General features: G+C 33.4%; 1 protein-coding gene across 4 annotated transcripts in view; it reads left to right on the forward strand.

The window, feature by feature from the left end:
• Positions 1-21970, forward strand: part of CNOT2 (CCR4-NOT transcription complex, subunit 2) — a 109072-nt gene extending 87102 nt beyond the window's left edge. For all 4 annotated transcript variants that reach the window (XM_011976631.1, XM_011976632.1, XM_011976634.1 and 1 more), the window contains 9 exons: positions 2448-2573; positions 4401-4525; positions 5455-5575; positions 5678-5834; positions 9106-9167; positions 9257-9306; positions 11094-11194; positions 13147-13291; positions 20821-21970. In XM_011976631.1, the coding sequence (XP_011832021.1) occupies positions 2448-2573; positions 4401-4525; positions 5455-5575; positions 5678-5834; positions 9106-9167; positions 9257-9306; positions 11094-11194; positions 13147-13291; positions 20821-20907 (974 nt within the window). In that variant the 3' untranslated portion in view covers positions 20908-21970. The remainder of the gene's footprint in view (positions 1-2447; positions 2574-4400; positions 4526-5454; positions 5576-5677; positions 5835-9105; positions 9168-9256; positions 9307-11093; positions 11195-13146; positions 13292-20820) is intronic.
• Positions 21971-23241: the final 1271 nt, after the last annotated feature.

A 23241-nucleotide genomic window follows, 5' to 3' on the forward strand; every position in this document is an offset into this window, starting at 1 on the left:
AATAGGAATAGAATTCAATACAGTGAATAGTTGAGAGATATGTAAATATATATATTTTTTACTTGGCATGGTAACATAGTTATTTGTATTATAACATCAGGATTATTTCCATAACACCTAGAGAGCGCCTACACATTAACTTAGTTCGTATTTATGCCTCAAAGTATTTTGCTTCATAGCTTTTACTGTCCTCAGCCCTGCAACTGTGAGAACTATAGCTTAGACTACGTTGGGTGGTATGACATTCTGGCTATGGAGATCCAAATTGAAGAGAACCTTTAAAATTGTATAGAACACTTACATTTTTTCTTAATAGTTTTAATAATACTAATGTTGGCATTTAACCTTTATGAATTGTTGATCCAGTTTTATGTATAAAATTTAGTTACATGGAAAACCAACTCTGATTTTGACAGTAAAAAATTCCTGCAGTCTTTTGATTTATTTCTTTTATCAACTGCTTCAGATAGAAGAGAACAGGAAGCTTTGTTGCTATTTTGCTTTAGGTTTTACCCTCTCCACCCTACTGACCCTTTCCTGAGAAAGGAAATAAAGGATGTTATGATCATAGGAGCAAAAATGAACAGCATAATTGGGAGAGAATTAAGTGTAAAGGAAGTGAAAGGTAAAAGAATGCTCACTGAAATGGAGCGCTTGTAGAGGGGAGAGAACATTTAATAAGGAAATGTCATTTGTAGCTATGAGCTTTTAATTTCTAAATGTTAATGTATGCTCAGCAGCACAGATTAATCACACAAGATTAAAAGCTTTGAAAAAAGATTCCAGATTTTAGCATTTGTAAGTGGTAGCTTGTGTTCAAGATGTAGAATGAAATAGTATATTCCATTGTTTCTAAAATGTACATTTCTTCATACTTTAATGTCTTTGAAATCAGGCTGCATCTGCATATGGTAATTTAGTTGTAGTTTTTTTTTCCTAAATGTGATGTAAAGTAACAAGTAAAGATGTCTGACAGTGCCATCTTAGATTCTGCATTATGGTTTTATACAGTGCTGTAAAACGAGAATTATTTTTTAAATTCTGTTTTAACTAAGCGTATTTTATGCTAGGAAAATGCCCAGTTCTTTCCTAAAAATATAGATTGGGGGTTGATTAACTTTTTTAGGTTAAAACATAGTCTCAAATAATATATGGCAAATTTAAATTCCATCTTGGAGGACCTAAAGATATGTATTAAAAGTTAATATATATTCAAAATGTATAATTAATTTATAATCAAAGAATTTGAGAAATTATAAATTGAAGCAGGATAGAAATTGTGAATTTCTATTGTCTTAATGATAATTTTTTAATTCGAAGTTCTTAAACTGCAGAAATAAATTTATAAACTGCAGTTTTTGTAAACAGCAGGTATGAATGATTTATCCTTTACCCTTGTAATTTGAAATTGTCACCTGTCTTTGAATGTTAATAAATTAATGGTGTCTGTTGTTTTTCTGTCAACAAAGTAATCTTGAGATAACATTTGCTGTTTGAGATTCTTACAATTGTGAAATTTGGAGAAAACTAAAAATTAATTGGGAAATGGCAAAATAAACTGAAAATGGTGAAACAAAAATTAAAGAAAAGCTATAGCGCAGGCTAAAAGGAAGGTAGAAAGTTTTCTTCAAAAATTAAGAACACAAGGTTATAAGAATACTAAAAAGTTAAGAAATTGAGATGATTAAAATAGACAAAGTAGAGAAGTTGGGTTAAATTTTAATTTTTAAAGGAAGCCAGCTGATTGTTTTAACTTAAAATGAACAAAAATACATTTAATTTATTCTATATATATTTATTGAGCGCCTACTGTGTAATAGGTAATATAAACTTCTGGGCTTTGTATCATATTTCTATATTTCCAACCCATTTACCATATATGGGAACCCTACTGCTACCCTTTTGTACCGCACCCTTGTGCACACACATTTGTATATGAACGCAGTCAATTACAGGTGGAAGTCCTCAGGGCTTCTGCGTCACTGCCTGTGTCTCAGCTATCTTTCTGGCCATTTGCAGGAGGCACTATCATTGTCACCATTTGTGTGTAACCGAAGCTTCAAGCATTCTAGATACAACCTCCATCTGAGCATAATGAAAAGACCAGTTATATCGTAACAATCTCCCTCTTGTTAGCTCACAAGCTATAATTTTAGGTTACCATCTTCCACGGGGGAAATATATGCTTTTTCTTCTCTTTGTTATATCTCTAGGATTTGGGGGTTTTTATTATGCTGGTTGCGTATTGCTTTGCTAAATTGTTAATGAAATTCTTTGACATGAAATCAATCTGCAAGTATCTTTTGAGCAGCTACATACACCTTGTACAGTGCTGTGCATTATTTAGGAAGAAAGCACAATCATTTCTAATTATATTATAGTTGGTTTTTATAGTCTCTTAAAAATATTTGTAGAATCAGTAACCAGTGTTCTTTCTTATTATTTAGACGGAAGTGAAAATGTGACAGGATTGGACCTTTCAGATTTCCCAGCATTAGCAGACCGAAACAGAAGGGAAGGAAGTGGTAACCCAACTCCATTAATAAACCCCTTGGCTGGAAGAGCTCCTTATGGTAATTAAGCTTTTTAATGATGACCAGTGGGAAGTTTCCATTGTATGTGCACACACACATGCATTTACATGTACATATACATATGTTTGTGTATACGTATATGTTTGCATTTTCTAATCAGGTTAGTGTAATTTTTTCAGAATTGATATATTAAAAGTGATTTTTCTTCCCAGAATACCATGGTAACAAAGTTAAATGGGAAAACTTTGTACAAAAACCCAAGAGGAAGTCCTCATTGGTATTCAGAAGTTATTTTCTTCTGTTATCCCTGCCTTAGTTTACCTTAGGTGATTTATTTTTGTGGTCTGCCTTTTCTCTCCTTAATTGATCACACATTTTTTCAAAAGATATATTCCTGGTGATTAATAATGACTGACTATACATTGAAGATGTTTTTCTGAGCCAAGGTTTCTCAACCTCCACACTGTTGACATTTGGGCCAGGTAATTCTTTATAGAGAGGAGATCTGGGGGGCTGTGGTGTTTATATAGAATGCTAAGCAACATTCCTGGCCTTGGCCTACAAGATGCCAGTAGCACTCTCTGTTTCCAACCCCCACAGCCTCTATTGTGACACACACAAATGTTTTCAGACATTGGCAGATGTCACCTGGGGAAAAAAAATTGTCCCCTGTTGAAAACCATTGCTCATGGGTCATGTATAGCTTATGCAGACTCTTGGTCTCCATTAATATCCTTCATCACCCTTTTTCACTGTCTCTAATAGATAAGAGATTTGGCTAATCAGGGATGAACAGAAATAAAGGAGGGGAAACATATGCAATAACAGTGTAACAATTTGGGCATGAAAATTCTGTGACAGCAATGTGGCTATACTGTTTTTATCACATAGTTTTTTTCTTTTGGGAAAACCTGATAGAGACCAGTAGCAAAACGGTGAATTTAAAAGAATCAGTTCATCCATTATTTTAAGATAGAATTAATATTTGATCACATTTTCAACCAAGAAAGATTTCTGTGCCATTCAGATATGAATACAAATAACAGTATATGAAGAAGGGAAAAATGTATTGTTTATATTCTAAAGTTTCCAAATTAGTCTCCCCAAAATTAAAAAAAAAAATGATCTGCCCTGGAAGTTGAGTACCTAGCTACTTGATTCTCAGTTCAGACTCTAATGTTTTTAACCTTTCCTCATAGGTCCATTTTTTCATCCCTTTAATCATTCCCGTTGCTCTCCTTGGACCATCTCTAGTTTCTCCATATCGTTCTTGAATTGTGGAGCCCCAAACTGGATATTGTTCTCCAATAAGGGCCCGACTAATGCCAAGTATAGTGGGAGGATTATTTCCCAGTTCTTGCATGTTTTACATCTATAACATGGAGTCCAAGAAAATCTGAAATAATATGGAGTTGTTTTATAATTGATTGCAATTTGCTCACTCTGTAAGTCGCTTTCAAGTAGAATACTGACATATTCTTTTAAATTTTATTTTGTTCATTTGTATTTGACAGTTAACTGGTATTTATATCTAGTCAAATATTTAAATAAAACAAGCTTTTAAACCAAAATTGTTAATAATTAATCCAATAGCAAATTAAATTTTTAAGCACCTACGCATGACAGTAGATGTACAGGATTACTATTGATTTCCCTTGTATTATTTTGTATGTTGAGTTATTAATCAGTAAATGAAAATTTAGTTCTTCATTGTTACCCTGGATACTAATTTTTTGAAGTACGCTTTCATAGCATTAAAAAAAAGAAAACTTTTGGTGTATTATCATGAGGAAAGTTAACTTTATAATCTGTAGCAAAATATCATAAGTATCAATTGCAATTCTCCGGATTATTTTCATTACATAGTTGGAATGGTAACAAAACCAGCAAATGAACAATCCCAGGACTTCTCAATACACAATGAAGATTTTCCAGCATTACCAGGCTCCAGCTATAAAGATCCAACATCAAGTAATGATGACAGTAAATCTGTAAGTAACTGAGAACTATGTGAGTGAGTGATGTAGTTTTTCCCTTCAGATTTCTCTTATATTAACAGTTACTTACTAAATACTGTTACAAAACTGTTTTATCTTGATATCTGTAATAATCTAACTTCTGAAGAATGTGGAAAAGCTTTATAACTTAGAAGATAGCCTATTTTTTTCCTATTTCATATAGGTTTGCAAATTTCTGTTGAACTTCTCAGAGTTAATTTAGACTTTTATTGTAGTCCCTGTCAGCTGGATCCCATGAAGTTTGATAATATAGCCTTCTAAGGAGCTGTGTTTTTCTTGAGTAAGTTTTCTCCTTGAAGAATTTATACACATTTTTATACCTGTGTTGATTCAGCCAACTCAGCTTCTTCTTTCTGACTTAACAAATATGTTTATTTCTTCCACATTTCACTGAAAATAGCTTTTCTGTGTGTGTGATGGGAGTTTATATATTATTAAAATAATTGATAAAGAAGATTGGTAAAAATTAGAATAAGTACAAAATTTTAAAGCTTATATGTTCTAACTTATCTTTGAGGTAGCTTTGGTGATTTTAGGTAATGTACTGTATTTAGTTTCTCTTTTACATGAAAGCATTGAGGAGTGTAACTTCAAGTGTATCCCAAAGCATAAAGACCTGAGAAAGAGATAGATTTTTTTTTTCTGTGACTGAAGATCTGAGATAAATAAGAATATTTTCCCTTGATTTCTTTTTCTTTAAATACTCAAATGTGGATGATATAGGATTTATTTGTATACCATGGAACAATGATGGAAACAATTTTCTATAGAACTTGAAAAACAGGTAATAATTTACTACCAATTTAAATATAATAAAGAATGAATAGCAAGGTATTAATATGTGAACTTTAATTTGTATACTTAACAAATTTTAATGTCACATTTAATTTTTTTCATGCTAGAATTTGAATACATCTGGCAAGACAACTTCAAGTACAGATGGACCCAAATTCCCTGGAGATAAAAGTTCAACAACACAAAATAATAACCAGCAGAAAAAAGGGATCCAGGTGTTACCTGATGGTGGGACTCTAGAAATCTATGTCAAAGATGTTATAGAATGCTTTTTTTTTTTTTTTTTAACTTTTCCTTGAAAATAAAAGCAACTGTGTTTTTTCTACCCAGGTCGGGTTACTAACATTCCTCAAGGGATGGTGACGGACCAATTTGGAATGATTGGCCTGTTAACATTTATCAGGGCAGCAGAGACAGACCCAGGAATGGTACATCTTGCATTAGGAAGTGACTTAACAACATTAGGCCTCAATCTGAACTCTCCTGAGTAAGTTTTTTCTGTTTTTCCATGTCTGTATATAATACCTCTTCAGACTTCCAGTTTTTAATATCATGTCATCAAATTATCTCACCTACTGCTACTCATTGTAATCTGTTTTTTCTCTGGGTCATTCCCTTTCATATTAGCTCTTAGATCACTGGCACTCTGCAGTATTCCTTTTATAATTTGGCATTTTATATGTCTGTGTGTGTGTGTGCATGTGCGTGCGTGTGCAAGTATGTATATGTGTGTGTGTATGTATGTGTATATATATACACACACCTTCCACAATCCTGAAATCTCAGCTCCTTGAATTTCTTTCCTCCAGGAATTTTTGTCCTGTAGTATACTTCAGCCACTCCTTTAGTTATCCCTTTGACCTAGTCATTGTTAGTAACTGCAGTCTCTCAATTTTAAAATCTGTGCTCACATGCTTTCCGATTTCCACTTTCTATTTTCTATTTATCTTCTTCTGGTACTGTAATTCCTGTAATCATTTCACTCCACCAGGGCCTTCAATCTATTGATTCTTCTGTGTTTTAACTGTTCTTCCATATCCCTGTCTCTCTTCCGCTGTAATCAACTCCCTTCTTACCCATGAAATTCTGTGGTCAGTCGTAATTGTTCATTTACATATCCCGTGACTACTTTGCCATTTTCTCATGTTGTTATACTTGCATGGCCAAAGCTACAGTACTGGTTGTTTCTGCCTATTTCATTCCTGACCTGTGCTACTGAGCCCTGCTAGAGAAAAACACATGGTATCACTGCCTGGGCTTCCTTTATTTTCGTACCCAGGAACCTCAAAAGTAGGCTCTTAATTCTACCAGGGATAATTATACCTTGCATGCTTAGTCCATTTACTCTTTTCTCTCTTACGCAATTACGCACACTTCTGCACACCCCTAATACCTTTTCTCCTTGTTCTTACTATCAAATGATGACCTTGCTTTTTACTTTTACTGTCCTAAGAAAGTTGGAAGCAATTAGGAGAGCACATTTAGCACAATCTAGCCACCAAATCTGACTACGTACAGCCATCTACATCTGCGTTATTCTTGTCTTCCACCCTATTACTGCAATTGACCCATGCGTTCTACTTAACAACAGATTTTCACACTTTGTTGGGTCATTTTCATCAACGTAGAAATACATTGTTACTTCTCTCATCTTAAAATCTTCCTTTGATCCAATCTCCTCTGTAAGTTACTTTCCCATTTCTTTATTTCCCTTTGAAGCAAAACTTTTCAAAGAATCATCTCAATTCCTCCAACTTGGTCTTCTCCATTCTCTGGTAAGCCCATTTCAGTCAGGATTTTGTCCCTGCTACTTCACTAAAGCTGCTTTTATTCAGGTCACCAAATGACCTCTATGTTATTAAATTCAGTGATCACTTGGAGGAACTCTTGCTCCTTAATACACATTCTCATCCTTGAATTTGAGAGCACCATTTTTTACATCATCCTCACTGATTGATCTTTTTCAATTTCCTTTGCTGGTACCTCCTCCTTTTCTTCTTGACCTCTTTGTGTCATTCCTCTTCTCTGCATTTATATCCTTGATGGTCTTTTCTAGTCTTATTGTTTTAAATACCATATATATTAAGGAATCCCAAACATATGTTTCCATTCCATACTTCTGAGTGTGAGATTTCTACATTCAATTGCTAATTAAATATTTCTTGAATTATCACCCCCCAACTTACTCTGTCTACAGCCTTTCCAATCTCAGTCAGTGGTAACTGTACTTCCAGAAGCTTGACATTATTCTTAACTCCTCTTTCTTTTATACCCCATAATCAGGCTTTTGCCAAAATATATACAGAATCTGACCAAAGTTCGCTACTTTTTAACTGCTACCACCCTTGTTTGAATCATTCTCTCTTGCCTGAATACTCCATAAGCTAGTCCCTGGGGGTCCCTGATTGTCCTTATGCCCCTTCTCATACAATCTCTTCATATAACAGCCAAGAGAGTCCTTTTTAAATAAATTACTCCTCTGCTCAACACCCAGAAAAAGTTTATGGTTTCATTATGATTAAAAACCCCAAATCTTTTTTTTTTTTTTTTTTTTTTGAGACAGGGTCTTGCTCTTGTTGCCCAGGCTGGAGTGCAGTGGTTCTATCTTGGCTTACTACAACCTCTGCCTCCCAGGTCCAAGCGATTCTCCTGCCTCAGCCTCCTGAGTAGCTGGGAGTACAGGCATGTGCCACCATGCCCAGTTAATTTCTGTATTTTTAGTAGAGACAGGGTTTCACCATGTTGGCTAGGCTGGTCTCAAATTCATCACTTCAAGTGATCTGCCCACCTTGGCCTTCCAAAGTGTTAGAATTACAGGTGTGAGCCACTGCACCTGACCAGAAACCCCAAATCTTTACAGGCCTACAAGGTCTTACATGATTGTTGTTTGTCCCCTAACCCCACCTCAACAGCTTTTCCCTTTGTTCACTGTATTCCAGCTTCACTGGCCACCTTGTATCTCAGACATGTCAGTCATGTCCCTGCCTTAGCTGCTTTAGCAGTTCCCTCAGACTAGAAGAGTCTTCTGCCAGATAATTAATATGATTATCTCCCTCATAGCCTTCAAATCTTCAGATCTGACCACCTTAATGAAACCTAATTGACCACCCTATTTAATAATTATCTGTCCAGTCTCCCCTCCCAGTTCCCTCTAACATGGGCCATTGTTTATTTATTCTGTTAATTGATTTTTGTCTGCCTCCCTCCAATCCACCATTCCTCAACCAGAAAGTAAGTTTCATGTTGTCAGTGATCTTGTTTTGTTCACTGACGTGTCATAAGCTCCTGGAACAGTGCCAGGCATATAATAGGCACTCAGTAAATATTTGATGAATTTAAACTTTTACAAATAGTTACTCATTTTTCTTCTTGCCACATAAATAAGTGGGAAAGTAATTTAAATTGGGAGCATGGTATCAAAGAATTTAAAGCATCTTGAGTTGAAGTCAAGTAAAAGTAGAAAATTTTTAATCATATGTTTTGTATATTGTGATATGTTGTGTTACTTATACTGTGTTGCAAGAATACTGAGGGAAGGAGTCTTATCATATTTTACACACACACATACACCTCCCCCCCCCCACACACACACACACGCATTCTTCGTCTGCTTCTGTATGAGTCAGTAAACCCAAGTAAGGGAATTAGAAGTAAAGATGGTCATTTTACATTTGGAGTCTTAGTTTTTCCTGAAATAAAATTAGAAATCTGTTTTTCTGCTTTGGATTTCAAAATGTTTTCTTTTCCTCCTTATTCAGAAATCTCTACCCCAAATTTGCATCACCCTGGGCATCTTCACCTTGTCGACCTCAAGACATAGGTAGGAGAATCTATTTGTGTTTAGGCCTTTTAAAAAGAAATTTACAACTGAGAATCAGTTAATAAGGCTTTTTTCATTTTATTATCCAGACTTCCATGTTCCATCTGAGTACTTAACGAACATTCACATTAGGGATAAGGTGAGTGTAGTTTATTATTCTACTCAGTCAGCACGAATTTATCTATTTTTCACGTGTTTTTCAGTTCAGGCAGCATACTGTTTTTGAAATAATTAGTAATGGTCTCAGGGATATGCTTTCATATGTCCATGTTAACTTGTTAAATGGTAAATGTTAGGACTGGTAAAAAATAAAAATTCTTATATTTAACAACAGGTTACAACCATAACCACAGTTGATGGGAATAAACTAGATTGGAACATTTGATAAATTTCCTTCTGATAATCTTATTTTATGATCTTAGCAGTAAAAAGATTTTCTTTACAAGTATTACAGATACAGTGTTTTTAATGAGATGATCTGTATCTTTAAAAACTATTTATGACCTTGACTTTTCTCTGTATTTTTTCATTTCCATTTTTTTAAATCACCTAAAATTCTAATTCTAAAGTAATTATTAACAACAAATTACAGCTTAATCTCTCTTTTTTCAATCTAAGAAAGAAAATGGTGGCACTTTTTGCCTTAGAACTGAGTGTTTCTATTACCAAAAAAATTCACAATGATATCTAAATTTTAGCCTTGGGAAACAACAATTTAGTGAAAAAATAATGCATTTTTGTTATATATTTGTGTATAAATATGTATGTGTATGTATATATATGAGACAGCATTCTGAGGGTGCCTTACAGTTCTGTGGTCAAGTGGATGTTGATGTTGTGGCCAGGCAAGTAAAAGGGATACCTTTCTCAGTGTCTTTTAATACTTCAGTAGATGGAAGGCAAGAAGTATGAGATGGAGAGGTCTCCTATTTTCTATTTGTGGATTGTGTGATTTGCTCTCACCCCCACTATAGAGCTCTTTTGCTCCAGTTACCTAAGCGTTCCAGAACCTTTTCTTATTGCCAATTCGAGAAATACTAATTTAGGAGAATTTGTCACGTGGGGGCTGCTGCCTGAATAGGGATAGCATGAATGGAGAGAAAAATTACATTCAGATAATCTGTAATAGCCAAATAAGTATTTAGATATAGGATCAAATAACAAGGTAAAAATGTTGTTTTGGTACACTTTTAAGGTTTATTTAAATGTGAAAATTTCTTGGTAGGCAGTTATGTTTCTACCTTGTGGAGAGAAATGTAAAGCAGTTATCTTTCAGGCATCTATTTAAACAAACTAAAAAGTCATTTCTTTCTGGGTTTTGTATTCATCATCTGTGATTTGCTGGAAGCATACAACTGACTTGTGAATCACTGTCAGATATAGATTCAGTTAACATTTTTTATAAGCCTTCTATATATTTGGTACTCTACAAGGTGCTTTCATATACCTTCACTCATTTTATTTACTTTCTTAGTAACCCTCATAGGTGTCATTGTCCACATTTGACAAGTAAAGCTAAGAGATGTTAAATAACTAGGACACAGTCATATTAATGAATAATAAAACCAGGACTTGAATACAAGTCCTAGATCTCTGAGCACAATGCTATTGTTAGCATCATTTCCCCATTGGGTATTAAATCCTTGTAGTGGATCTTGCTTGGAAGTTTTTATTGAGCTTTTCTTCCAATCAGCATATCAAATAGATGTATCAGAAATAATTGTTTAAATGACTTGAGTCATTTAAATGAGGAAATTGCCTTTTAGAGTCATAACTACCTATCTGTGTAATCATGTAATAACAGTTATCAGCTACAAAGTGGGGAGTTGCTGTTTATCTCTCCATTTTTACTTCAGTAGTAGCAACTATATGTTAGGATTTGTAGATTTGTTTTATATTTCAGAATAAGTTATTTTTCTTTTTCAGCTGGCTGCGATAAAACTTGGCCGATATGGTGAAGACCTTCTCTTCTATCTCTATTACATGAATGGAGGAGACGTATTACAACTTTTAGCAGCAGTGGAGCTGTATGTTCAAAGTATTTTAATCACTTTTGTATTATAGTGGATCTTGACTATGCCGAAAACGTCTTTCTTTAAGTGATGATGGCTATCTTTAAATGGAACTATTTCTCCATCAAGAAATTTATTTTTACATTCATTAAAGTGAATTTAATTTAGATTAAAACCATATCTTACCATGGCTTCATAATCTATATACATAAAAAGAATTTCAAACTTAATGCTGAAGCTAGGTGCAGTGGCTCACACTTGTAATCCCAGCACTTTGGGAGGCTGAGGTGGACAGATCACTTGAGGCCAGAAATTAGGGACAGCCTGGGCAGCATAGCAAGACCACATCTCTACAAAAAATAAAGAAAAATATTAGCGAGGTGTGGTGGCACACATCTATATAATCCTAGCTACTTGGGAGGCTACAACAGGAGGATTGCTTGAGCCCAGGAGTTTGAGGTTTCAGTGAGCTGTGATTGTGCCATTGCACTCTTTCTAGTGTGGCTGATGGTGCAAGACCCTGTCTCTAAAAATAATTAATAAATGCCAGATTTTGTAAGAACATAGAATTGACATAACTCGTGGGTTTGGTGAATCTAATTTTTGTAAACATGTGAGTTATACGATATGATTCAAGACTATAGTTTTTACTCCTTGTGGAACCATATGTATAAATAATTAGATATTGAATTTCATCATTTCATAAACATTATTACTTATAAGCAAGGCACTGCATATTTGTTGTATGTTTTGAAGTGCTGATTAAATAAAGTACACATTTTCATTATCAGCAGCCTATTGGCCAATATAAACAAATATTAATGTAAAGAAATTGGTTCATTGATAACTTTTTCCCTGAGCAGTTCTGTATTTACCTGATGCTCTAAAAATAAGTTTTCTGTCGTTACTCATACATATAGTTGGTAACACATTTTGTTATCAATAGACAATTCTGTTTATCATGTTTACTGTAAATTATTAGTAATTATTTATGACCTTATGATTGGGAGAACTTTTCTCAAATTTAGGTATTTCATAGCATTTCTAATAACATTTCTATAAATGGCTTTCGATCAAATAGTGTAAAGTATAAAATTCACTATGTTGATAATGAATTGTTTCATTTCACAACTGAGAGGATTTTTCCTTTATGTTTTTCCTTCATTTTTGTGAGAATAGAGATTATTACTTGTTCCTTTTCATTGTTCATGAGTAAATAAATACATTCAGGCACTCATTCATCTATCACTGGCAGTTCTGTTTTCATATTTATGTCTTAAAAACTACCTCATTATGTTGGTAGGAAAGCATTTCTTTACATGGAGGTTTATTTTGTGGGACATTACCTCCTTTGGATGCTACTTCCTCAGTTTACAAGTAGTGTAAATTCTCATTGACTCTTGTATGAATTGTAATGGATTTTCTCTTAGGTTTTGAGAATTTAGAATCTGAAATTTGAATTAAATATATTCAGTATAATTTTTCAAAATACTCTACTTTCAAGTTACTTAAAAAATTATGTGGAATTTACATAGTTAATTCAGATATACTTTGTATTTAGTTTCTTATCAAATAATGCGAATAGTTGGAGATACCTCAATTTCTTTTGAGAGTTAAGAAGAGCAAGAAAGGAGTGAAGTTTTTGTAATATTGTGTCTTTATTTGGTCTGCCTATGCTTTTATCACATTGCTTATAAAACTTTTAAAATCCTTGTTTGTATAAAAAGTTTTAGTTAAATAAAGGTGTGTGTATTAATTAGTGTGCCTTCTGGACAAATTAAGAAATAATTTTTCTGTATTTCAATAGGGTTGTATTTAGTAACATAATAAATGAGTAGGAAGCATTCATATTTATTTATTTTATGTGTAATTTTTTTTTCCCCCTGAGGAAAGCTTTACAAAATGTAGAACATGTTTGATGTAAGCCACAGGAAAAAGTTAATTATCTTTTCTTTTAAAAATTGAAGTTTTAACCGTGATTGGAGATACCACAAAGAAGAACGAGTATGGATTACCAGGGCACCAGGCATGGAGCCAACAATGAAAACCAATACCTATGAGAGGGGAACATATTACTTCTTTGACTGTCTTAACTGGAGGAAAGTAGCTAAGGTATATTTTTTTCCATGTGCAAATGTATAAATCTAAACTTGAAAAAAGAAGCATCCTCTTTTATCTGTTTGTAAGTACCAATACATCCAATTCCAATAATGTGCCACATATTTGCCAACTCTTTCGCTCCATCTCCTTGGCTTGACACTCCTCTTAGAAGAGTGTCCCAAAACAGTTCATTTCACTGATAGTTCCATTATTGAATTTGGTAAGAGATTTTGTAATTTTGCACAAGCCTTGGTAACATTCGAAATATTTTTTGTGTCTACTGCATTGTAAAATAAAGATACTCTCTTGCAACCCCAGTCATATATTTTTATATTTTTGCAACTTTAAGCAAGGATGAGATTTTTCTAAAAGCAGTGTATAAACAGGCTTTTTACACTTGGACTAATTGCAGGAAATACATCTGAATGTTTATTTGCGAGTAATTTTAAGAAAGAAAATTACAGGCTTAAAGTTAACCATGACTATTTCTGTGACTGTTTTGCTAAATATTGGGGAGAAATCAGCTATGGAGAAATGTTGATTATTTTATTTTGGTTTTGCAACTTTTCCTCACTTAAACACCTTTCTAACTGTCCCATGTGCAAAATTTTCATCAGTGTCAATTCATGTTTCATATTTGTGTTTATTTAGTACCTTATGTTTATTTAGTCTGCCTAGTAGAGAATATAACCCACATTATCTGATTTCACAACTCCATGATTTTTCTGATACATTTTCCATCAATGATTCTTAGGACTATAAATTAAAGAGTTAAATTTGTTTGTTTTAAATAAATTTAAACAGAAGAAAAATGTTTCTGACAGTTCTTTGGACAATTTTTTAGTTGTCGATTTGTTTTTTTGTTTGTAGGTTTGAATCTGCTTTACTAAAATTATTATTTAAAAAGGTAAAACATTTTAAGAAGACAATGTAAAATGCTTACCAGAGATATTTATCACAAAAATTTTTACATCCCAAGAGTTCATGTAAAACTCAAAAAAAGGCCGGGCGCGGTGGCTCACACCTGTAATCCCAGCACTTTGGGAGGCTGAGGCGGGTGGATCACGAGGTCAGGAGATCAAGACCATCCTGGCTAACATGGTGAAACCCCGTCTCTACTGAAAATACAAAAAAAATCAGCTGGACATGGTGGAGGCTGCCTGTAGTCCCAGCTACTCAGGAGGCTGAGGCAGAAGAATGGTGTGAACCCGGGAGGCGGAGCTTGCAGTGAATCGAGTTCACACCACTGCCTGGGTGACAGAGTGAGACTCTGTCTCAAAAAAAAACAAATCAAAAAAAGAAATAAAAACAGATGTCCCCTAACAGACAACACCAAATAAGATCCACATAAGAAATTAAATCTTTCATTTTTTTTTCAGATGTGTCTCAGTAGTAAATGCCTTTACTTCTCAGACCAAGTCCACATACTGTATTTTATATTGGAATTATTCCAACAGTTCCAATTTATGTGAATATTGTGTTTTCAAAAAGCATATTTATGAGTTAACCTTTTAGTTAAATAATCACATTAATTAAAAATAGTGCCTGAGATATTATATATGTTACCTGCTTTTTAAGATATATAGTATATAGTAGAAAGCTATAGCCTTTATATCATGGATTTGAATTTAACTCCTGTTGCTGTTATTTATGCTTTGACCTTCTACAATTTTCTTTTTCATGCCTGTTTCCTCTTTTGTAAAATTGAGGTGAGATTTTGCTCTAAGTTTTTATGAAGATTAAATGAAATTTCATATATATTTATATACACACACACATACTGAGTACAGTGCTTGGCACATGTTGGGTATCTGATACATCTTGGTAGTTGTAGAAGTTTACTGCTATTGTTTTTATCATCGTGATTGTAGCTACTGTTCTTGCAAGGATGAAAAAATTAGAGCTGATTGTTAATTAGGTTAAGTCATTGGTTCTCAGACTATAGCTTGTATCAGAATTACCTGGAAAACTTGTTAAAACACAAATTTCTGGACCATACCTCCATCGTTTATGATTTAGTGAGTCTGTGGGTGAGGCCTGAGAAATGCATTTCTAACAAGCTCCTAAGTGACACCAGTGATGACATGCTGGTCCTGGTCCAGAACTATATTTAAAGAACCTGTGGATTAGGTGATGCTACAGGAGTCAAAAACATCTTTGGAAGAAGAAAAAAAATTTATTAGGAAATAACTGAAGTTTTCTCCATTCAATTTGAACATTTTTGCTCAATATTATTGTAAATTATTCCAAACTTACATATGTAAAAAGGGGTGGATATTTGCAGTAAACAGCTACCTAATTTTAGTTAAATTTTAGTTAGATATATGTGTGAGGAAATCAACTTGTGAGAAAGTCAGCTTTCCAGAATTAAGTTCTCCTCATAAAGTTAAATATTTAGAAAACAATGTTAACATTAATGTAGGACCCCTTTAATTTCCCGCAAAAGCAATTCCTCAATCAGGTTAATGTCATTTTAAAGAAAATTATATCTATCTAAATGGATTTACATATTTTATATACATTATATATAAAACATAATTTAGCTCAGTTTTATCTATCTCATGTACAATTAAGCTTTTGTCTTTTTAAATGTTTTAACTGTGAAAAATGTGAGAATATCATCAAGTTACTCCCTCAGAAATCTCTTTCAAGGTAATAGTTTGTTGGTCCCTTGCACGACACGCTTTAAAATTATTTTCAGAGTAATGAAAACAGGCAGAATTGTTGGTACTAAGATATTAATAAGCAGCTCACTCTTGGTTATATTAAAATACAAATTCATGCACTTAAAATTTTGAAGTTACATTATATTCACAGAATAGATTTTTCAAAAATTTTTTTAAAGGATGTGTTCAGTGCTTTCCCAGAATATTGATTAGGAATTAAGAAATCTGGGACCTGTTCATGAGTATATTTATTAACAGCCTTCATCAAATTATAGAAAATCCATTAATATGTCATGTCCAAATTAACTTGAGTCCCCATCTGTAAAGTGGGTGTGCCTTACTATTCACAGTTAAAAGAATGTATATTAAATAACCTCAATTCATTGTAAGAAGCCTACAGTATGAATTAATATTTTAATAATAGCTGATATGGTGTTCTTGAAAGGTACTGAACTGCTCTACACCATAATCCTGGAGTCTGTTCATAATACTTTATGTCCATTCATAATATTTTGTATGAGCATTTTCCCCAAATCACTTACTATTTTCAGGTAATTGTAGTATTTATTAAGGGAATAGATAATCTAAACCAGAAGTATTTCTTATCCTCTAAAAATTTTGTGACCCTGAGTTCTAGAATCCAATCCATTATTTATTTACAGAATTTCCTGTAAATCAATAATATATACATTAAAATGTTGATATTGGGTGGGCATGGTGGCTCATGCCTGTAATGCCAGCACTTTGGGAGAATGAGGCAGGACCATCACTTGAGGCCGGGAGTTCACGATCAGACTGGGCAACATAGCAAGACTCTGTCTGTACAAAAAAGAGAGAGAGAGAGAGAGAAACATAGTCAGGTGTGGTAGTGTGCCCCTATAGTCCTAGCTACTTGGGAGGCTGAGGTGGGAGGATTGCTTGAGCCCAGGAGTTCAAGGTTGCAGTGAGCTGTGATTGCATCACTATACTCCAGCCTAGGTGACAGAGCCAGATCCTATCTCTATTTTTTTTTTTAATTTAACATTGTATTTTGCTTATTCTTTCCTTTTAGATACTCATAACTTTTTAGCAGGCCATGTTCTCCTGTGTCATTTTGCTGGAATTACTCATATTTCACTAATTTTAAATTTGCAGTAATTCAGATAGTATATATAATCTTCATGCATAATTTTTTTAAAATAATTTCTTGTACAGTGAATTTTTAGGTGATAGAGGCTGCCTTATTATTAGTAGCTTTCTCAAAGACTTAAAATTTAAGAATGCTTTTGGCCTAATTTGACCTCGTAGATCTATCGGAATTTCTAACAATTAAGATTTTTTATGTCAGTCTGATATAAATGTGATTTTTCATTAATTTCACTGTTACATATTAGTACGTCCTTATACTTTAGTAATACGTACTTTTCTTCAAAGATTATTTCTAATAACTGTATTTAAGATAGTATGCTACTTCGTAAAATTTAAGTTAATGTGGATTTATTATACAGGTTTAGCATTCTGATTCAAAAATCTAAAACCTGAATACTCCAAAATCTGTAACTTCTGAACACTAACATGGTGTCACAAGTGGAAAATTCCATACCCTACACCTTTGCTTTCTGATGGTTCAGTGTACAGTGTAAACAAACCTCATTTTATGCACAAAATATTAGTAACATTGTATAAAATTGCCCTCAGGCTATGTGAATAAAGCATATATATAAAACAAATTAATTTCATGTTTAGACTTGGGTCCCATCCCCAAGATATCTCATTTTATATGTATAAATATTCCAAAATTCCAAACAGTTCTGTTCCCAGAATAAGCAAAATCTCAGATAAGAGATACTCAACATGTAGGTAAGAGAAAGCTAACATTTCATGAGAATTTGAGAAAACACTTCTGCGGTGTATGTTTCTCTACATAAGTAGATCAGTGATTACATTAATGTTTTTATAATATTTGACTATATGAATCCATTGCATTCAATTTTGCTTGAATTGAACAAGTAATGTTTGGAGAATACATAACCTAATTTTATTAATAGAAGAACTAAGGTATTAAAAAGTTGTCTAAAAAGTATTTGGAACTCTTTCTAGCCTTTGCAATCATTGTATTATAATCTAGAAATCCTTTTTTCCCACTAAAAGCAAATAGATAATAGACCCTCTAATGTATCATTCAATAATATTAGAAAAATTAAATGTTTTGTTTCTAAAACAAAGAAAGCTTGTGTTTATTAATTCGTCGTATGTTAATTACACACCTGCTATGGGCTTGGCACTATTCCAAGTTGTAGGTAGTAGTATACAAAGTAGATAGACACTTGATCCTACAGAATGTAGGAGGATGTGCATGTGTGTAGTGTGTGTGTGTGTGTGTGTGTGTATAACATAAACATGTAAATGACGTTACCAGTAATCAAGTTAAAGTAACTTTTATGTATTTCAAGAAGAACAAAAATACATGGAAAACAAGATTTTAAAATTTGGAAGGCAAAATTTGACCTATATAATTTCTAAATCTCTGATACACTAGTCTTTGAAGATTTTTTAAAATTATATGAAAATTATTTATGCTCCTTATGTTTAAACTTTATTTTTCTAGGGGAAAATGTACATTGATAAAGTTAATCTAGTTTGAATTCCTAGTAATACATTGTAGTTCACCAATGTGAAAAATTTTGGTTAACTTATTCAGTGTCACTTAGCACATTGTGGAAGTTACAATTAGACTTTTTTTCCCTGTAACTGCACATTTTGAAAACAAAAATGCCAATTTTAATTTCAGAAGAATAATAAGAATAAATTTTCTTCTTCATGAATTCAGATACTCAACTTGAACCAAGCAATAAAATTATTTTAATTCCTAGCTAGGGCTGGGAGAGGGAGAGTAGTAGCTACACAGTGCATTAGGGCAGGATGTCGTGGTTGTGGTGGTGATTCTGGTGTTTGCTAATTTTTACTGATAAGCAGATAACCTCTGTGCCTTAATTTCTGTACCAGTCACATGAAGTCAATCTTTTCAGGCTAAAGTCACCAAGGTGTACCTTCTTTATAAACTTCTGTCAGGAGACTGAATTTTTTTTTTTTTTTTTTTTCCTTTTTCTTCACCTTATACCAAGAGAGAAGGGGACTGAATTTTTCCAGCATTTCTGGATTGCCGTGTAATGAAGTAAATGAATATGTTTTGGATCTTGGACTGAAACTATTAAAAACGATGTGTTACACTACAAAAGACACAGGCTTTTTGTCACATGGGTCTGGATCCTAATGCTATGTGTGTCACTTACTGTATGACTTGGCCAAGTTACTTGTAAGCCTCATTTTCTTCGGGCACAAAATGAAAATAATGATATCTGCTTTACAGAATTATTATAAAGATTAGAATAAAATTAGCTGTGTCTCTTATTTTAGCACATATTAGGCTTTCAATAAATTCTGCTGTTAGGTCTGTAATATCTTTAAATTTATTTAAATGTAATGTAATATCTTTACATTTTAAATACTTGGTGTTCCATCTTAAAATTTGATCATTATAGTCTAGGTTTTCATTTTAATTTAATAATGGAAATACTCATCATGGAATCAGTTTGAAACCAGACAGATAAGGTAAAATATGTTAACCCATGGTAGCTAATGTCACTTGTTGGCTTAATCTTTAATACATAATACATATTAAGCTTCACAGTTCTTTAAGTTGAATTGTGCAGTAATTTGTGCTAATTCAGATTGTAGAACTGGTAAGAGGCTTTTAGAGCCTCTTGCTTTTTGGGGTTGCAGAGGTATTTTTTGTTGTTTGCATTTTTTCTCTAATATACATAGCTATTCTGCGTCTCTATCTTGATCTTGGGTGGGAAGTATGAAGAAATTAATTTCACCATTCTTAAATGTTAAAACTCATGAAGTTAATATAGTATTTTGAAAGTTCGATTAAAATGACCTGGTATCTAGTTAGTCTTCAAATGTTCCTACAGCAGAACCATTGTCTAGTTTTCGGTGGCAGTTGATTTATATTTGAGTCAGGGTTTTGGATTTGTGAAATGAAAATCTAGCGATGTGTGAGTTTTAAGTTCGTTGTTTTCCCCAGATTTTAATGAGGTTAGAATAATTTTATGTGTTTGCTTTTTTTTAAATTTATTTTAATTTATTTTATTTTTGAGATGGAGTCTCGCTCTATCATCTGGGCTGGAGTGCAGTGGCGCAATCTCAGCTCACTGCAACCTCCACCTCCCGGGTTCAAGCGATTATCCTGCCTCAGCCTTCTGAGTAGCTGGGACTACAGGCGTGCACCAGTACGCCCAGCTAGTTTTTGTATTTTTAGTACAGACGGGGTTTCACCATGTTGATTGGCGAGGATGGTCTCGATCTCTTGACCTCGTGATCCGCCCGCCTCAGCCTCCCAAAGTGCTGGGATTACAAACGTGAGCCACCTCACCCGGCCCTGCTTATTTTTTAATATAAATATAATAAAGACAAATTGGAAAATTATCTCTAAACTTTTTTCATGGACAAAATAAATCATTGTTTTTATACTTCATTGAAGGGGGCGTTATTTTAAATATCCTGTAATTCCCAGTGATTTAGAGATATAGTAATTGCCCCCCTCTTTTTTTAAGTTAAAAACAATACACAACATTTCAGTGTCAAATGTTCCATTAGTAGTCTCTTGACTTACACACAGAGAGCCTGTCTGTATTTTTGTACTCATCGGTTGGAAACTACAGCACATTATTTTTCTTCAAGCTGTATTTTATGTACAGGAAAAAGAGTTGGTATATCTGTGTTGACGTTGATTCATATATATTGGGTATTTTATTTATGTGTATAGTAAATATATTTTGACAAGAAGATGAAAAGGGGAAGATATCTAAATTCTTGAATTTGTTTTTATAGGAGTTCCATCTGGAATATGACAAATTAGAAGAACGGCCTCACCTGCCATCCACCTTCAACTACAACCCTGCTCAGCAAGCCTTCTAAAAAAAAAAAAGACTTCCCTTTTCTTGGGGTATGGCTGTCTCAGCACAATACTCAACATAACTGCAGAACTGATGTGGCTCAGGCACCCTGGTTTTAATTCCTTGAGGATCTGGCAATTGGCTTACGCAAAGGGTCACCATTTGAGGTCCTGCCTTACTAATTATGTGCTGCCCAACAACTAAATTTGTAATTTGTTTTTCTCTAGTTTGAGCAGGGTCTGAATTTTTTCATTTATTTCCTTTTTTTGCCAGCAGACAGACTTGAGTCTGTAAAGACAAGCAAATACACTGACAGAAGTTTACCATAGTTTCTAAAATGTAAAAAAGAAAACCCACAAAAGACTCAACAAAATTAGACCACAAATTTTGCATTGTTCATTGTAGCACTATTGGTAATAAAATAACAAATGTTTGTGCATTTTTATGTGAGGATCCTTCTCGTATTTCATTTGGAAAGATGAGCAAGGTCTGCTTCCTTCATTTTACTTCCCCTTCTGTTTTTGAAAGGCAGTTTCGCCAAGCTTAATGCAAGAATATCTGACTGTTTAGAAGAAAGATATTGCCACAATCTCTGGACGGTTTTCCAGGGTTGTGTTATTACTGAGCTTCATCTTTCCAGAATGAGCAAAACACTGTCCAGTCTTTGTTACGATTTTGTAATAAATGTGTACATTTTTTTTAAATTTTTGGACATCACATGAATAAAGGTATGTATGTACGAATGTGTATATATTATATATATGACATCTATTTTGGAAAATGTTTGCCCTGCTGTACCTCATTTTTAGGAGGTGTGCATGGATGCAATATATGAAAATGGGACATTCTGGAACTGCTGGTCAGGGGACTTTGTCGCCCTGTGCACTAAAAGGGCCAGATTTTCAGCAGCCAAGGACATCCATACCCAAGTGAATGTGATGGGACTTAAAGAAGTGAACTGAGACAATTCACTCTGGCTGTTTGAACAGCAGCGTTTCATAGGAAGAGAAAAAAAGATCAATCTTGTATTTTCTGACCACATAAAGGCTTCTTCTCTTTGTAATAAAGTAGAAAAGCTCTCCTCACTGCAGTGTTGGCTTTGATTTGAAATTGCGAAATTATTTCTTGAACATGAAAAATAGAGGAAACAAACTGAAGTTTTACCGATATCAAACTGAATGGTGTGACTCAAATGTCTTTTTCAGCTTCAAACAAGTAATTTAATGGAAATGTAGTGAACCATTTCACTTGTAGGTTAAAAATGTAGACAGTATTAATAAGAGAAAACTATTTTTTTAAATGGATTGTGGCAGCATTAGAAATAAAACATTCTAAATACTCTTGGAACCCAACCAAAGTACTTCTGTGAAAAATTTATTAGAAATTTATTGATAGACCTTTAAATTTATCTCTAAGAAGTAATGTGCAAATTAAGGTAAGCCATAAGGTGGGAATGGGTAGACTTTACCTTCAGTTTGCTGGCCTAGATACCTCATATTTGCAAGTTAATGGATTCTTTTCCCATCTATATACAAATACTGCATTTAAAAACTCTGAATATTGAAGCTACCAAAAGCAGAACTAGAGAGTAGAAAAAAGGCAATGAGTTTTGATCCTTTAAATTTTCATTTTTAGCCTATTTTTCTATGAAGAATAAAAGTCTGTTGGCATTAACCAAATCTTTAGAAAATGAAACATTTATAACATTGTTGTGTTTGTGTACCAGGAATATAAAGTGGCTTAAAATTTACCTTTTTCTATGCATTTTGAGATATGAGAAACATTTAAAAAAACAGGATTTTCTGTCTTTCAGAATTAAACCAAAGCATCTCCTCAGTAAGATAGCACTATGTAATTATCATTTTATCTATTGTACAGAAACCTTCACAGAACACCATACCTAATTTGACATAAACCAGAGTCAAAACATAGAAATGAGTCTAAAAAAAAAAAGAGTAGATTTTTTCCTAGTAATTCGCTTTGTAAAATAAAATGTAACTTTTCCTACATAACCACAAAAAACAAGTAGGAAGAAAAATGTGGAAGGGGATCTTTATTCTGATGAATATAAACAACAATATAGATTGAAGTCTCAACTGAAGCGTGATCATGACTGGTACTGATGAATGACTCAGAAAAGTAAGATAGCTCATATCAAGTGGTTTGTTGTCTTGGCTCTAATCTTTTTTCTCTTTTTTTGTTAACTGCCATATACAGAGTTTTAAATGCACACTTTTCCATTTTTCTGAGTTATTTTTATCCTGAATTACCAAAATGAAGAAACTCTGGCATGTTAGCCAACTTTTTATAACTTGTTAATATCAGAAATTACCATGCTATGGACTTCAAAATACAA

The sequence above is a fragment of the Mandrillus leucophaeus genome, unplaced genomic scaffold (genome assembly GCF_000951045.1).
Source record: "Mandrillus leucophaeus isolate KB7577 unplaced genomic scaffold, Mleu.le_1.0 Scaffold169, whole genome shotgun sequence".
Classification (NCBI taxonomy): Eukaryota; Metazoa; Chordata; class Mammalia; order Primates; family Cercopithecidae; genus Mandrillus; species Mandrillus leucophaeus.